At 43.0% G+C, this 16,387-nt stretch overlaps 1 protein-coding gene across 7 annotated transcripts in view; it reads right to left on the bottom strand.

The window, feature by feature from the left end:
- RASAL2 (RAS protein activator like 2) overlaps positions 1–16,387 on the bottom strand; it is a 269,432-nt gene that overhangs the window by 99,888 nt on the left and 153,157 nt on the right. Inside the window, exon 1 of one of the 7 annotated variants that reach the window (XM_073356492.1) lies at positions 3,067–3,141. The exons of the other annotated variants lie outside the window; for them this stretch is intronic. Coding sequence (XP_073212593.1) covers positions 3,067–3,079 — 13 coding nt within the window. The 5' untranslated portion in view covers positions 3,080–3,141. Of the gene's footprint in view, positions 1–3,066; positions 3,142–16,387 lie in introns of those variants that run through there. 7 annotated transcript variants of the gene reach the window in all.

Genomic DNA, 16,387 nt, shown 5'->3' with positions numbered 1-16,387 from the left:
AGACGCCGTCTGCGGTCAATGGCCCTGACCGTCTGGAGACCGGAGTGACCATAAACATATGCATTACAAATGAAGTCATTCCACTTTGTGCCCCATATACGACGTTGGCATTTTATGTAGAAAGCCTCCAGTTTTGACCAGTCTGAGCAGCATAGTGTCCATGTTTCACAGCTGTACAACAGTATGGAAAGGATACAGCTCGAATAGATCCTTAACTTGGTTGTCGTGCTGAGATGATGTTGATTCAATATTCATTGTAAAATGACCCATGGCAGACGCTGCGATGCCCATCTGATGGAGAGTTCGAGGAACTGGTAAGTATAGAACCCAAATAGCAAAAGCTAGAGACTGCTTCTACAGTTTCATTATTCAGAGAGACTGGAGTTACAGGTGGACCTGGCCCTAGATTTTGCAGCTTTGTCTGTGACCATGAGAAATGGAGGCCACCCTTCATTTGCTGGAGTGCCTCGCAAAACCTGCCGGGGCTCTGTACGAGAAGAACAATGTCCTTCCAGATAATTACATTGAAGGCCACAGCCCTCCTGCATGGCAATAAATGCACTTGTAATTAGCTGAAGTGAAAGTTTAACACCCTGTCCAAAATGCAACTCTGTAATATTAAATTTTGGCTCCATATTCATAGTATGCACTCACGGGTTTGCAAGGTTGTGCTTAGAGGTGCAGCTCAGCAGGACTTTCACATACAAATTTCCTTAGTTAGAATATATTCAAAATTCTTTGCATCCTCCAGGTTTTTTAAATTGGTAATTATTAGATTTAAGTTTAAAAATGTAAAATCCCTAGTCAAGTAGAGAATAGAGGATATTAATAAGCAACTGGATAAGGCAGTTGTTTCTACTTCAAATACATCATTTTGGTTCCCCCTTGTTTAAAAAGACTCATGGGCAATGCCAGACAACTAGACAGTTTGTTTAATAACATGCTTAGAAGGGCCTTTACAGATCTCCGTTTTCAATTTGTGCAGACAGCTTACTTAGAAGGCCAATTAACTGGCATCAAAAAACATGACCGCCTCTGTCCATTTGGTTTAGGGCAGGTGGAAGATCTACACCATTATTTATTACATAGTCATTTGTATTGCCATTTGACGTCAAAATGGCTTTCCATATTTTTGTCCCAGATTCCTTTTTCTTGACTTCTCAGAAAACAGAATGTTTGTTACGAGCTGACAGTGTATCTGTAATCCAAGCAGTTGCCCTATTTGCTTGGTCAGCTGCTAAAATAAGGAAAAGGCAAGTAGCATAGTGATCAGACGTGGATTACGGGAGTATGTCTTTTTAAATCTGTACTTAAGTATTTTAATATTTTATAATTTTGGATTTAAGTTTTATTGTAATACTTTTTGTTTTCTGCACTTTGGCACAAGGCTTTGCTGCTATTAAAATTCTAACTCATGCACTCGCATGTTGTCCTATAGTAAGAGCTACTGTGGTACTAGAAAATGTGAAAGAGCAGGTCAAGCCTCATTGCAACAGGACAGCCCTTCTTTCTCTTGTATCCAGATAACAAAACAAACTCCTCCCCATACGCTGTAAAGAGCCATCTGCACTTAAAGGCAGATCATTTTGACAGCAGCTTTCCTGAACAGTTCTTTCAATCGAATTGTACTGCTTCTCCCCTGCCCAGGGAGCTCCAAAAGAATTGTAAAGAGCATCAGCTAAACTTAGGGAGCACAAAAAACATCTGGATACAAATGTCCTCTGCCTCCACCTTCTGGAGCTCCTAGCACTACTGAACCTATTCCTTGTAATTATAATAATGGGTTACTGATGTGATAAAAGGCCTCGGAAAAGGCTGGAAATTCCCCTTTCAACCACCTTCCTGTAATCATCCATAAGAAACTAGGCAGGGAGTATGAAATCTACTGTAAGCCTCCCCTGTTAGCTGGTTATGAAACTTTTTGTTTTGTTTTAAGGAATCCACACCTATATGAAAAAATGAATGTAGAATGTTTTCATTCTCTAATCACAAGCAGCTGCTGGATATTTTTCTTCACACTGGCTAAAGGTGACCCAATGCAAAGTTATTCTGCCTGAGCAAACTAGTAGTTCTGTCTCTGGTGAAGGGGTTAAGCAGGAAATAACTGAATGATTGCTCTCTAATCAATACACATTAAAAGACAACTCCAAGGTGGTCAAAATTTAATTCCGAGATTTCAGTGCTTGGCTTCATACAATACTTACTAATTTTTGTAGGTCAGTGGCATATGTCTAAAAATATCGACCACCACAAAATCTGAAGGCTTCCAGCTTACTATCTTATGACAATATATTTTAAAACACAGGTTGCCAGAAAAGCAAAACAGCAGTAGGAAAATTTACTCTTTTGAAAAAGCCTCTTGCTTGTATGAACCACCTGTGGGGTTTCCTGAATACTTTTGATTTATCATCTCTTCTGAGTGAACAGGAAGACAGGTTTGCAAAATTTTATATGGACTCCAACATATAATGCCAGATGCTACTAGCACATTAAGAATGTCACTCAATGTGTTCTTAAAAAGAAAGAAAGGCACATTTGCCCTTATCCATAAATCTAATTTTCCTTGGAAGGTTGCTCTTCCTGAGTTATCCTCATTACGTAAGGGCTTTTAGAGAGGAGTTGGGTTTTTTTTTTCTTTAATCTAAGAATTCACATAGCAAGCAACTATTTTAAACATTAAAACTAGTTATGTAAATGTCCTGGTTCTTGACTTCTCTTCTCCCACATGGGGTATCAGAGGGATATTACTGCCCTTAGTGTCTGCATTGGTGAGCAGAAAGATAGCCACGTTGCCCTCTCCCTTGTGCATTCATCCTGCCAGATGAAACACATGTGAACATCTCTGGGGAAAATATCGGCTGTGTACAACACTGATAAAGTAATGCAAAAAGTATGTATACAGTAGGAACCAAGGAAAGGCTGAAAAGCAAGGCTTTGGTTCTTAACTACATTCATAGTTACATTTCTAACACAATACCCATTCTCCTATCATCCAGTTAAACCTCAGTGGAATACAGCAGAGATCTGTTTCCAGACTTGTGTGGTTAATATCATGAGGGATCTTACCTGTGAACTGCATTCTGTGATGCTCCTAGTGCCTCTACCATAATCCTGACAGCATGACAGCCAGAAAGTCAGAACGCTCTGTGCATACTCCCCGCTCACTCTCTATTTTCTCTGCCTCAGACAGTTTGGAATGCAGAAAAGCCAGAGCCAAAGCCAGTCAAACCCAAGCCCGTTTACCAATTCCTTGGCTTCAGTTAAACAATAGCTGCCCTTCACTTGCTTTCCTTCTCTTGCAGCATTCGGGCAGGTGCAGTCTCCCCTGTTAACAGCTAACATAATCTACCAGGGACAGTTAGACAATTCATTTTCCTGTCCCATGGGGGATGCGGGGGGTGTGTGTGTGTGTGGAGTGAGAGTGACAATGAGCACACAGGGCCCGGGGGGGGCGAGGGGGGCGGAAAGAGGTCTGCTGTTAAATAACAGATGTATTAAACTAATGAAAGCCACTGGTTTCAAGCACCTGTTTCAAAAATCTATACGTCTAAAATCAATTATATAAAAACTAAGAAGTGCTGACTTAAGAGGCTATCACAGAATGTCCAAACTATTAAAAACTAGATTGACACCAAGAAAGTACAAACCCAAATCAGCCAGGGGAGCAAAGAGTTCACCTGCTGCCACTTTAAGTGTCAGTCTCATAAAATTGTATTTTATATTTAAAGATACTACTACCTCTACATCTCAGGAAAATATACAACTCCCAACAAGCCTGGACGATTTTCCTCAAACAAACAATGCACATTTTATCTCCTTGGAGCCTGAACTGGGATTGCTTTTTACTCAGGGTGTGATTTCTGGCTTTTGAAAGAGCAATAGTGAAGTTTGAAATAAAAGATCTCTCCTTGCTATCTTTTTTGTTTATTTTAAAATTGCAGAGTTTGATTTCTAGGTACAGCAGCATTACCCTAGAACAGAGAATGAAAGCTTCTCTTTAACATGCAGAGAAAGCAAGGGGAAAACACACATTCCAGTCCCTGCTGCTGGCATGATACCTTTAACACATTATAATGCCACTGCTGAGGACAGCATGTCAAGTTTGATCAATTTAAAAATCCAGTTTGATTCCCAGCAGATCCCACCTGCCACCAGTCTGGGCACCAGAGCAGAAGAGAATAGAAAAGAGAGAAACACAAAATTGCTTAGCCTATTGCTACCATTTAATGAACAGCTGATAGTAAACAGATCACATGCTCTTTCCCACCTTCTGTAGTTTGTTCAAAGTTTTTCCTGTTTTGTTCATTTGTTTGTAACATGATCTCTTCTTCCTTTTTAATTCCTCTCTCCTTAGTGACATACCTCTTCCTTTTCTCTGTGTTACTTCTGTTTCAGATAAGCGTCTTTTCTTTCTCCTTTTATGCAACAACCCCCACGCCCTGGCAATTTTTTCCCAGTAGGAATAGAAGCTTTGATGACCCCACCCCCCGCTAAGGCTCACATGAAAACTATGTATGAAAGCCACAGGATAGTTCTTGGGAGAAAAACGTGCTGATGGTGTGTTCAGACAAACTCATTGTGAAATGAAAAATACTACTGTCCCCACCTTTAAAATTAAGTAAAAAATTAAAGCCAACTACCACACACAGAAACCAAGAACTAGGTACATAGTTCAGGCTAGTACAGGCCTTTAGGTTAAAAAAATAAAAATAAAAAAAGACAACACTAACAATGGTATAAAAAAAGTAAACAAGCCCACCTATACAGAGATTGAGTTGACCTGGTTCTAGAAATACTTAACTACTGGGGAAGTGGAAGGACAGGACAATCTCAGTTTAATAGGATTCCTTAGAAAAGCAATTTGTCAACTAACAGTAATCTCCCTCTCTCTCTCCACACTTGTCCACACTGAAATGAACAGTTTGATAATGACATAGCATGTTTTATGTTGAAGGATCCAAAAACACTTTACAAACTGTATCTTCAGCATGAAAGAAATGCAGCTATGTCTGGGGTGGAGAGCAGCAGACAACAACTGGTGCATACAACATTGTACAACAGCAAGAAGGGAACAATAAAGCTTAGAGCACGGGGATAAATCCATGTTCTTCTTTAAAGAGCCATCAGAATTTTAGTATTTATGTAGACAGGACATTGGCTTTTAAAGTCTCATCCAGTTACATTTCCAATTCTTGCTTTACATCATTCAGGAATCCTCCATCTCAGCCTGGTTAGAAACAGAGGGCTTACACTCCAGTTCCAGTTGTGAAAATTGGTTAATACCCCTGAGACCATGGCTTGGCTGTTTCGTAAATGGAAGTGTTTTCTAGGGATCTGATGAGTTGTCAGAGAACTGGCTTTATCAGCCACGATACTGCTATACCTGCCATGAAGAAATTTAGATTCTTGAAATGCCAAAGGAACTGTCTGATTCTACTTAATGGAAATAGACCCCCAAAGTATGTAGTGAGGATGGCTGGACTGGAGGAGGGATTAAAAAATGTCAAACTATACACAGCTACTTGGAGTGTTCTAAAATTCTACCCAATTCCAGTGAGAGAAAATGGAAAGAATAAAGTATACTACTAAGATTGAATTTAAGCCAAATATAAAAAAGAAGAGTAAATCTTGTTTCAAAGACTGGAGAAGCACAGTATATTAAGTTCCCTATACAAGTCAAAATATTTCTTTAAACATCCACAGTGAAATTGCTAAGCGCTGTCTCAAACAGATTTCTTTTCTATTTAACTTTAAGATATTTAATAGATTGACAGCCCTCTCCCATTGTGCCATAATCTAAAAGCCTTCTCAAGGCTGACATCAGGCAGAGCAGGAAAGGAACCATAAGTGGTGGCTGATGTACAAGCAGGGAGAGTGCTTAGGGGAAGAGGGAGCAAATGTGGTATCCAAGCAGTCTTTTTCAGGAACTTGAAATGCAATCTGCAAAGTCCTTGTAACAAGCTCGCTCTCATCCAAGGATCATGAAGGCATCTGACATTTACACAAAAACAACCCAGTGATTGATGGTGTAACCTATGTGAATTTGAACTATGGCATTGGGTTTTGCCTTTTTGTTGAAATTCCCATTATGCCCCATCTCCCAGAGAATGTCGGGACCTCTAAAATGTGGAGGAAAAAACCTGACATCATTATGCACCAACCTAGCCTTCTGCAGGATAGTGCCTTGAATTGCCCCCAAACTTCCCTTAAAGATGCACTTTATTTAATGCTGTTTTTGTATGCAGGCACACACAGAAAAAAGAGGCATCCAAAAACAGGTATTTAAGTGCTACCAGCCCATCTGCTATCACTTTAGTGCTTCCACTCATTTTTCTATCACAGCTATTGCTAAAGCCAGTTATTGAAAGTGACCCCTTCTGTTTCAAAGAATTCTGATTTCTCTTTCTATGACAGAGCTTGAGAAATCCACTTTTCCACTCACAGGCAGCCAGCGTTCCTTAGCAACTTTGGAAGCACTAACAATTTCTGGAGAATATAGGCTTTCAATGGATTCAGTTAAAGTTGTACTCTTTATGATTGTGAAAGTAACGTTCCAAATTTGAACAGAGGGTTGTCTGCCTAGGTCCACACACTAACAGCTTCAGTGCCTCTGCTGCTGCTCAAAACTTTCCCAAATCAGTGGCAGTGACGTCACTAACACCGTGGACAGTTTCATAGCTTCTATTCGGAACCATGAAGGCAGCAAATGAAATTGTCAAGAACTGTCAATTTTGTGTTGCTTGAGAGCCATAAGCAGCAGCAGCAGAGAAAAGGCACTGGAGCTATTCACAGGGGAACAAACGCAGGGAGAGTGCAACAGAGACCTCCTCCCATCACAGCATTCAGAAGGCACAGGGAGAAGGGTAGAGGAGTAGCAGAAACCCTTCTCACATGCAGCCTTCAGAAGACTCCAGATAGGGGAGAAGAAATTAAAAAAGATCTTCCTCTTCTCAAACAGCTAGAGGGCTTGGAGCTTCAAATTTAACACCCACCTACTAGCCAGAGATATATGAAAAATGAAGTTTCAAATATGATCGTAAGTCATACGATCATAGGCAGTAAGGCAGTAAGTCCAGCTCTCTCCCCCTTCCCAGGAGCCTATGGTAGCAGGAAGACTAGGTTTAACATCAGGGTGTTGCCTATCAGTTTTTCTAGAGGAGCAGACAAACTCTTCTTTAATATATATCTCTGACTAGTAGGCATCTGGTATATTTTTAATGGACTAAGTGATCTTCTACTTTTTAAAATATACTGTGAAAAACAATGTGTCATGTCAGGAGGTGCAGCATTTGCTTACTGGTGCATTTCCTTGGGCAGTTGTCAAAGCACCGATACACACTCTAATGTGGCTTTGTTGCTTATATCTAATCTATAACCCCATGAATGTACTGGTCAGGATGCCTCCCAACCCATGATTCTCAGTTATGACACAATGTGGAGCCTCTTCTTCCCACAACATTCCTGACAGCCCACGGCCTGGGAAATAACAGCATTTTCTCTGTATAGAATTATTCAAACTTAGCATTCACCCACTTGTTCAGAAATGCCATGCAAAGCCATGGCTTGTTCTTAGAGCCTTCTTGGTATGTTTCACTAATGTCAGGAACAGAGATATCCTCCGATATTGTGAGACTCCCTAAAGCCAGCCAAAGATGCCCATTAATGCTGCTCTTTAGCTCGTGGTCATAAAAGCAGGTGTCTTACCCAACTGGCAGAGTGAGACCCTAGTCAAAAGGTGAACCTCTCACATCAGATTTCAGAAACAATCCAGATCTTTCCAAATTGAAGAGAATTAGCTGCAGTGTGCCACCCTTGCAAGTGATACAGTAACTCCTCGCTTAACATTGTAGTTATGTTCCTGAAAAATGCGACTTGAAGCAAAACGATGTTAAGCAAATCCAATTTCCCCATAAGAATTAATGTAAATGGGGGGAGGGGAGGGTTAGGTTCCAGGGAAATTTTTTTCAGACAAAAGACATCTCACACACACACACACACACACACACACACTATACATTTTAAACAAACAATTTAATACTGTACACAGCAATGATGATTGTGAAGCTTGATTGAGGTGGTGAAGTCAGAGGGTGGGATATTTCCCAGGGAATGCCTTACTGCTAAATGATGAACGAGTACTGGGCTGAGCCCTCAAGGTTTAACACATTGCTGTGTTAGCCTCACACTCTACAAGGCAGAACGAATGGAGGGAGGGGAGACAGCATGGCAGAGAGAGATAGAGACACATAGCGAGAGATGGATGCATTGCCCCTTTAAATACACTGACGCCACTCTTATGTTCACTGCCCTTTTAAGTAGATCAGCAAGCTGGGACTGCAGCTGCTGCCAGCAAGCTCCCTCTGTCCTGAGCCCTGTCATGTGCCCCACCTGTTCTGTGGTGTGATGGGGTAAAGGAGCAGGGGGAAGAGGTACACTCTGACATTAGCACCCCTCTTTCCCCCTCCCCCACATCCCCGCACAGCAAGCAGGAGGCTCCCAGGAGCAGCTCCAAGGCAGAGGGCAGAAGCAGCGCATGGCATTGGAGGGAGGGACAGCTAAACAGCCCAGTAATTGATAGCCTGGTGGACAGCTGCCGCACAGGGAACTTAGGGGAGTGGGGAGCTGATGCGGGGCTGCAGGTCCACCCTGGTTCCAAGCCCCAACCAGCTAGCTCCAATGGGCTGCTCTTCCTGCAAGCAGTGGACAAAACAGGCAACTGACAAACAACTTTATAAGGGAGCACTGAGCAACTTTAAACAAGCATGTTCTCTAATTGATCAGCAACGTAACAACGAAACAATGTTAACCAGGACGACTTTAAGTGAGGAGTTACTGTACAAACAGAGTAGCAGGGAAGAAAAGAAAGTTACAAAGCAGAAATTTTCAGGGGCCTGTCTGCTCTTGACTTCATTAGTACCACCTGCAGATACCTCTATCAAAAATGTGAATGTTCTTCAAATGTAAATATTCAAATACTTTGCTGATCTAATCAGAGCAAGTATAATTCCTTCCTCTTCCCCTGTAGTATAAAAGAGCCATCAGTTACAGTAAAGGTAATAAGTTATCAAAATAGCCTATATTCTTGCTGAAATAAGTCTAGTAACTATCTGATGCTAGGTCTACACTACACACTTACATCGGCATAACTACGTCACGCAATCCAAGCCCATACATCTACACTGTTTTTTTTTAGCCCCATAGCATGACCCTGAATCAGCTGACCCAGGCTCTGAGGCTTGCTATTGCGGGTCTTTTTTGCAGTGTAGCTATGTCCTTAGCCTCCAGAATATTTAGTATTGGGCAAATTTTTCAAACTCTATTTATAAAAAGATCACAAAGGCATCTTAACTGAATGTAGTAGAAATGGATGGGCTACTAATCCAGTGGGCATCTAGCACAGGATAAGGAACTTAAGTCTTTGGAGCACATATCTAGTATAGACAATGAAATTAAATCAATTCTAAAATCAGTTTAGTTAAATTGGTGTATAGCTATAATTAATGCACTTAAACCAATTAAACCTATACTTGCATTGGTAAGTTATCACTTTAGCTAAATCGATATCAGCAATGGTTAAACAGGTGTAAGTACAGTAGAACCCTGTTTAGCCGACCCTCCATTATCCGGCTTTCAGAGCACACAGGTCCAGAAGTGGGTGCACTCTCCTGTGGCCACTAGATGGCACTGAAGCCTCGCACTTTCCCATTCTCGTGATTATCTGAATTTTTGATTAATCAATGTGGCCCTGGTCACACTCCCATTTAGATTGGATAAACTGGGTTCTGTAGTAGGTCTTACATTAGGGGTTTGAATGAGTTCAAGTACACTGATTTTTAAATCAATTTTGTTAACAAGTTAAGCCTTGTCTAAACTGGAAAAGTTAAGACAACGGTTGGTGTCATCCTTGGGACAGGAGATCTGCATAAAAGGTGACATTTACAGTTAGTTTTCCATCAGGTGTCATGTTATTCACGGTCAAAAAACTTCATAAGTGTGCACAAACAAGGTAAATATAAGCAGGCTTCTGCAGCAAGAACATAAATACAGAAAAGTATGCACAAAATTGAACAAGTCACAGCAAATTCACACATGATGCAGAGGGTTGTATATATCAGAGGAACCCTGCACCGTAATTAATAAGAGCTTTCTTCAGATCAGTAGCTTGTTTACATAACAGGCCAAAAACCTGCCCACCCCAAGGAGTCATGCAGCTTCCCTCTCTTGGCAACTAGCATCTCTGTTTCTCACTGTAGATGCAAGACAAACACTGGCCACTCTTATAAACTTTACAATCTTTTACAGGGATTTCTTTCAGAAAGGTGTAGTAACACATTTCCAAGAAAAAAAACAAACATGGATTATGTGCACAGCATATCAAAGTGTTACGATTATGTATTCATATTACTATTAATTCCTGCTCTACTGAGGTTTAAGATTTAACCAGATAAATTTGCTCCCTGCCATAATCTGGCATTTGGTGTATAAGGATTATGGCCGCAGCATTTAAAAAACAAACAAAAAAGTCATCCGCCTTTACTTAAGTTATATTGGATGAAAAATACAGAAGCGTAGCAATTTTCTATATATGAATAGCTCCAAATGCCAGAGGGGATGTCTTAGAGGTCTAAGCATTATGTTTAAAATATACAGCCTCCCAGAAGGCACAGTTCTAATCCTTGCATGGTTGCCTCAGTTCTTCATCATTCTGAGGCAGGCAAACTGCATTCTGTACAGTTCAGATTTCAAATGAGATTTGAGGGAAAAAACCCGAAGTTTTGTCTCTTTCCGCAGACCCCAAAAATACCAGGACACATTTTGCATCAGACAAGTGCTGGCCTTGTGCTGCACAGCAATTTCATACTGCCATCCATACCAAGAGTTACTGCGTTTCAATGGAATATAATTTGTAAAGCATTTTGGGACTAAAAGGTGCTCTACAAATTTAATATTTTCTAAAAACAAGAAATTACAATTAAAAAGTCAATAAGGTTTAATTAACTTCCTTGTAAATAACTGCAATTCAACTACTTACTGCTAATAATCACAGCAATAAATGACAGTGAATCAGTGCACCTGACTTTCACTCTTGGATTCAAATATGGGCTACACCAAAAGTTGGGTGCTCTGTCTAGACTTCAGCAGACCCTTCTTCGTGTCACTAAACTAACCTCGGAGTTTTGCAGTCTCAGCTCTGGAAAGGTTTATGTATTGTGGAGTGTTACTAATATTGTTGCAGGTCAGAGCTGAAGTACAATAGAAAAGCCTTGTGGCTATATTTGCACAATACCCTCCTGTAGTATATGTGGTGGTAGTCAATTCTCTCAGTTCAGTGTTGTTAAAATTCACACACAGAAATGTAGAATTGTGCTTAGTGCTTAGATTTCATTAGAATTTATATTGCATCTATTGGAGATCTCTCAATCCAGGTTTATTACATTTTTGGCATATATGGTTTGTTTAACATACACACTTAGAAGATGCTAATTAAAAAAAAAAAAAAACCAAAAAGTAATGTATCAATTCTTTTAGATCCTTGGTCTGTATAAAACAGATTCTGAATGTCATTTGCACCTCAGGCAGCCATTAAGAGCTATGAAAATCAAATCAAGACATCAGCTCATCCGGATCTCTCTGTGTCAGACATACTGCATGCATGCCCGTGCTCTCACTCTCTCCCACACATGCACACGCCAATTTGACAGAACCAAAGCTGAAGCTCCCATTTTTTACTCCCCCAACCAGACATGTTGTTAGCTAACTGGAGATGTACATTTTGCACATGCCAATAAGGCACAGAAAGACAAGTCTGTTAGGAAAAGTCTTTCATCAAGACAGAATATCCACATTCATGGAATATAGACATGGGAAGCTCCATGCTGCAACTCCCCACCTTCGCTTTCACAAGGATATTCCTCACAGGCAAAGTCCTCTTCAGCATATTGTCCAGCTAGAAGGCATGGTAAGCCTATTTCTTCAAAACATCTGCCCCTTTCTTAAGTATACCATTAGCTCAATGCACAGATTTAACCCAGACTGGTGCATTGCAGATTCCTTCACTGACCAGGTCACAAACAGCACTTCTTTTAAAACTGAGGGTTTTTTCCAGTCATGAAAGAAGTTGGATTCCTTTATCAAGTAATCATTTAAGACACTTTATTGCACAGAAAGGACTGCAACAGACTGGTGCACACAGTAAATCTATTGTCTAAACAGGTTTATTCCTCCGTCACAGAAAGTATTCATCTCAACTGGAACATGCAAACAGCGAGGCTTGGCTCTGATCATTACAGATACAGAGAATGTTATGGATGAGGAACAGCAGTTACTGAATTAACCCTCGACATCTTTCTTTAGTTACTGTTCTCTCCCAAGTTTTTTACCTGAAGGAAGAGCATGGACCGTGTGTTTCCTTGGTGCAATTATCCTCCAGCGAGAAGTGCTGAGCAGTAGCTTGCAGACACGGATAGTGGAGGCACATTCCAAGCAGCAATCAAACGAAGTAATACTTAACTAATGTTCTGTTGCTCACACCATTTCCAAGCCCCTGGACACATTCTTTCAAACAGTACTGAGACAGGATTTCTGACTAGTCACCTGATAGTATTGTCACCTGACTAAGTACCGGATCTGGCACCAAAACAGACTGTTGCCTCATTTTTACCACTTATCCCCTTGCACGGTGGATCAGGTGAAAGTGGAATTTTCACTGTTAAAATGAGTTCCACTCTGAGTAATTCAAGTATGAAAACATCACTAGCACAGAAAGGATGAATTAAAAAAATCCATCAACTGTGTGGGCTTTTGGGTGTTTGAGCTGGGGAACAAGCAGTTAAATACAAAGTCTGAATGCAAAAATATTAGCTTTGGTAGATTTCACATTTTTGCTTTTTCTGGACCCTCTTTTTCGGGGCTAAGAACAATTTTTTTTAGCTCTAGTGTGTTGAGGCAGACAACGTAATTAGCCTGGTTTTCATAGGTGCCTAGCACCCATTCCTTCTGATTGCGTCAACAGTAACTGCAGGTGTTCCGCACCTTTGAAACTCAGGTAGCTTATTCAGATGTCTAACTTTAAGCAATCAAGTTTGAAAATTCTGGCTAGGGGATCTGCCTGGGACCCTGAAGTCTAGTGGTTCAGGTGATCCTGCTTCTGACATTAACGTTGATTGATTTGGGCACATCAGACAATTCAGCCTCAGTTCCCCAATCTATAGTACAGGAGCAATGATATTTAATAACTTAATAGGAACACTGAGGGGCATTTAGAACTGCATGTCTACTGCAGTACGACAACGCATCAGACCACGATGCATCTTTTTGATAAGCTGTCATGCAAGGCTCTTTACACTAAATAAATCCACAAAAATTGTCATTTTTTCCTCCTCTTCCCACTACTTAGCTTGTCCACCTGCCAATTTTGCCTTCCTTATCCAGTTTTCCTGTGTTTTCCCCACAGGAGTTCAATGGGTCTCTTGCACCTGCTTTCCCCCTACTGCTTATAAGAGGGCACAAGGGGCAGGGAGAGGGAGATCCTTCACCACTAAGGATCTTCCCTCAGACAGTGCAGCAGACGGGGCTGAAACGTTGTCTAAGGAACTGTGTAAGGTGGTGGGGGGACCCTAACTCCTAATTTCTATAGGAATGGAACCCTGCTCCTGGATAGCTTAGCTGCAAAACAGGGGAAGATAATTATTCTGATTGTTTATATTATGGTAATACAGAGAAGCCCTGATTAAGGCTCCACTGTACTAGGCACTGTATACATATAAACAAGACAGCTCCTGCCCCACAATACACACTCTCTATTATACACATCAGAGGTGGGCAAACTATGGCCTGCAGGCCACATGTGGCCTGCGGGACCATCCTGTCTGGCCCCTGAGCTCCCGGCCGGGGACGCTAGCCCCAGGCCCCTCCCCTGCTGTCCCCCATCCCCTGCAGCCTCAGATCACCATGCCGCCAGTGGTCTGCCACTTCTGCAGGGCAGCACGGTGGCGTGGCTGCGAGCTCCTGCTGCTCTGAGCAGCGTGGTAAGGGGCAGGGGGGTGTTGGATAAGGGGCAGGGGGTTGCAGGGGGCAGTCAGGGGACAGGGAGCAGAGGGCAGAGGTTCTGGGCAGGGTTCGGTCAGGGGACGGGGAAAAGGGGGGGGGGTTGGATAGGCATGGGAGTCCCAGGGAACAGGGGTGTGGATAGGTGTTGGGCAGTCAGGGGACAGGGAGCAGGGGGGGTTGGATGGGGGTGGGGTCCCGGGGGGCGGTTAGGGGCACGGAGTCCTGGGAGGGGGCAGTCAGGGGACAAGGAGCAAGGGTGATGGTTTGGATGGATCAGGGGTTCTGAGGGGGACGGGAAGTGGGAGGGGGCAGTTAGGGGGCAGGGGGCAGGTTGTTTGGGGGGCACAGCCTTCCCTACCCGGCCCTTCATACAGTTTTGCAACCCCGATGTGGCCCTCAAGCCAAAAAGTTTGCCCACCCCTGATATACATAATGGGTGGACAAAGGTCACATATAAGACAATAATGGTCGGGTAGGAGAGAGAGACAGGGTAAAAGGTGAAACCACCACAATAGGCACCAGTATCAGCACCAAATGCCTAACCATTGTCGAGATAGTTGTAGGCATCGCAACCCAGGTGAGATTTATAGAGGAATCTGGAGGATAGCAATGCTCGTTTTTGGAGGATCTTCTCCAAAATGGATAGAATGGGTGAAAGCATGAAAGTGCTTGAATGGGTGGGAAAAGCTAGCAGCGGTGAGCAGGGAGGACATGGGAGTTAACAGCTCAGTAATGTGCAAGAATTGGCAGGCCTGGCAAAATTCAATAGTCTAATTCAGGGGTCTCAAAGTCCCAGCCTGTGGGCCATCTGCAGCCTGAGAACCTCCCCAGTGCGGCCCGCAGAAGAGACACTCATGCAGACACACTGCCAGCAAGGTCTACTGCAGGTGCCACCCCCCACAGCTCCCATTGGCTGGGGGAGAGGGACAGAGATACCATCACTAGTCGCCGGGCAGAGTCAGCCATGAAGGCAGCGTCCCTTTTTAACCCCACAATGAATATAAACAAGCCTAAATACCGAACACAACTATCTGATGCCCACCTTGCTGCAATCCTGAAGAAGGTTTCAACTGCTCAGTCACTGAGGCCAAACATCAACAAACTGACAGAACTGAAGTGTTGCCAGGTGTCTGGCAAACACTAAAAACTCTCTGGCAAGCGAAGAATTGTGTAAAGTTGCATGACAGTTTTATTATTGCGAAGAAATTCGAAATAAAAAATACAATATCAACATTTTCTTTTCTGAACACCTTCAGTGACATGATTGGCCCGCTGGGAGGATTTGAGGACTGGCATTGGCTCTAAGGTAAATTGAATTTGAGACCCCTGGTCTAATTGACAAGGTGGTGAAAGGAAATGCAGTGGAGGAACTCAGAGCTTGGCTACACTTGCAGATGTAGAGCGCTGGGAGTTAAACCAGCCTTCGGAGATCGCAGAAGGGAAAACGCTGCCGTGTGACATTACACTGTCAGCTGCATGCACAGTGGCATGGCCACATTAGCAGTTCTTGCAACGCCACAGAGAGCAATGCATTGTGGTAGCTATCCCAGTGTGCAAGTGGCTGCAGCGTGCTTTTCAAATGGGGGGGTGTGTGTGTGACAGGGACTGTGTATGTGGGGGGAGAGATAGTGTGTTTTGGGGGGCAGAGAGCGTGTCAGCATGCTCTCTTGTAAGTTCAGACAGCAGCAGATCCCCCCATCCCTCTCTCACACACTCACACTCTAATGGTTTGCTTTGTCCCGGAGCAGATAAACATGTTGGCTGTCAGAAACAGAGCTCTGAAAGAGGATATCTGCATGCCTGCAGCTGAGTTCAAAACAATTACAAGAGTGGCCACTTGACTTCAGGGAATTATGGGATGTTTCCGGAGGCCAATCACAGCGCAGTAATGCAACACGTCGTCCACAATGACACCTGGGCATTTCAGCCGGGGCACAGCAAGCTTTATGCTTCTTGTGGAGGAAGATTATCAGGAGCGCTCCCGCTGCAGAGTCCAGGCGCTCTAAGTGCATTGCCAGTGTGGACACTTCGGGAGTTAGGGCACCCAGGGCAGATTTAATGCGCTCTAACTTGCAAGTGTAGCCAAGCCCTCAGAGTGAGGAAGCTAGCTGCTTTGTGGAGCTCCTAAGCCTTCCAGCAGTGGCAGTCTCAGTCCTCCAGGCTTAGTCTGTCCCTGCAAGCCTCTGACTCTTCCCCAAGCACAGTGTTTCAGCCCTCCACACATGGACATAGGCATTGCTCACCCAGCCAACCACAGAATAAGCTCCCCTCCTGCAGAAATGGACCACCATTTCCTTGACTTCAGAGCTATGAGGGAGGGGTAGGCACTTGCTATGCA

This window comes from Lepidochelys kempii, chromosome 8 (genome assembly GCF_965140265.1).
Source record: "Lepidochelys kempii isolate rLepKem1 chromosome 8, rLepKem1.hap2, whole genome shotgun sequence".
NCBI classification, from domain to species: Eukaryota; Metazoa; Chordata; order Testudines; family Cheloniidae; genus Lepidochelys; species Lepidochelys kempii.
The sequence above is the reverse complement of the archived record's forward strand: the minus strand, read 5'-3'. Positions and strand labels throughout refer to the sequence as shown.